This window comes from Hippocampus comes, unplaced genomic scaffold (genome assembly GCF_001891065.2).
Source record: "Hippocampus comes isolate QL1 unplaced genomic scaffold, H_comes_QL1_v1.1 C16646112, whole genome shotgun sequence".
NCBI lineage: Eukaryota > Metazoa > Chordata > Actinopteri > Syngnathiformes > Syngnathidae > Hippocampus > Hippocampus comes.
Window position 1 is genome coordinate 1 of NW_017835701.1, and position 638 is coordinate 638.

At 65.2% G+C, this 638-nt stretch overlaps 1 protein-coding gene across 1 annotated transcript; it reads left to right on the forward strand.

Annotated features, from left to right (window-relative positions):
• Positions 1-6: 6 nt before the first annotated feature.
• Positions 7-629, forward strand: LOC109508826 (E3 ubiquitin-protein ligase TRIM37-like; the record flags this gene model as incomplete). Its single annotated transcript, XM_019858781.1, has 2 exons — positions 7-352; positions 436-629. Coding segments are annotated over exons 1-2 (507 nt in total), but the record flags the coding sequence as incomplete, so codon positions are not given.
• Between the last annotated feature and the right edge of the window lie 9 nt (positions 630-638).

A 638-nucleotide genomic window follows, 5' to 3' on the forward strand; every position in this document is an offset into this window, starting at 1 on the left:
CAAAAGGCAACGACAAATTCGGATGAAGTGGAGTCCCGAATGTTGTCAAAAGTCAATCCCAGACTTGATCTAACGCGTTGTCCTGTTGACATTGTCTCTTCTGCCTCCTCCTCAGGCGGCGCCAGCTCCTGTCTGCGTTCCGCACTTCTCAGCTCCGCCATTGGCCGGGCCGCCAGCGGAGGAGGCGGGGCGTCTTCCGCCGCCGCTGCTGGCGGCGGCGCGACCGGCGGCAGCCTCCTGGACATCGACCCCGTCATCCTCATCCAGCTGCTGGATCTGAAGGAGCACAACAACACCGAGTCCCTGTGGGGCCTTCAGCCTCGTCATGCGGCATCCCTCCTACACGGCCAAGGTGTGCGCAGCGGCGCCAGACGCGCCCCTCGTACAGCGGAAGCCAAAAGCCAACGACCCGCCGTTTCTCCGTGTCCCCTCCAGCCAGTTTACCCTCCAGGAAAGAACGGGAGCACCGTCCGCAGGTGGTGCGCCGCTCCCCCCCAGACTCTGCGGTTCTCGTCCGCCTCAAGGCGCAGATGGCCGAGGTGCGCAGCAAGATGTCCGACGTCAAGAGCCAGGTGCTGGAGGCCCGCGCGGCCAGCGACATGAGACCGGGCCCGTCGGGAATCTTCGGGGCCGACGGG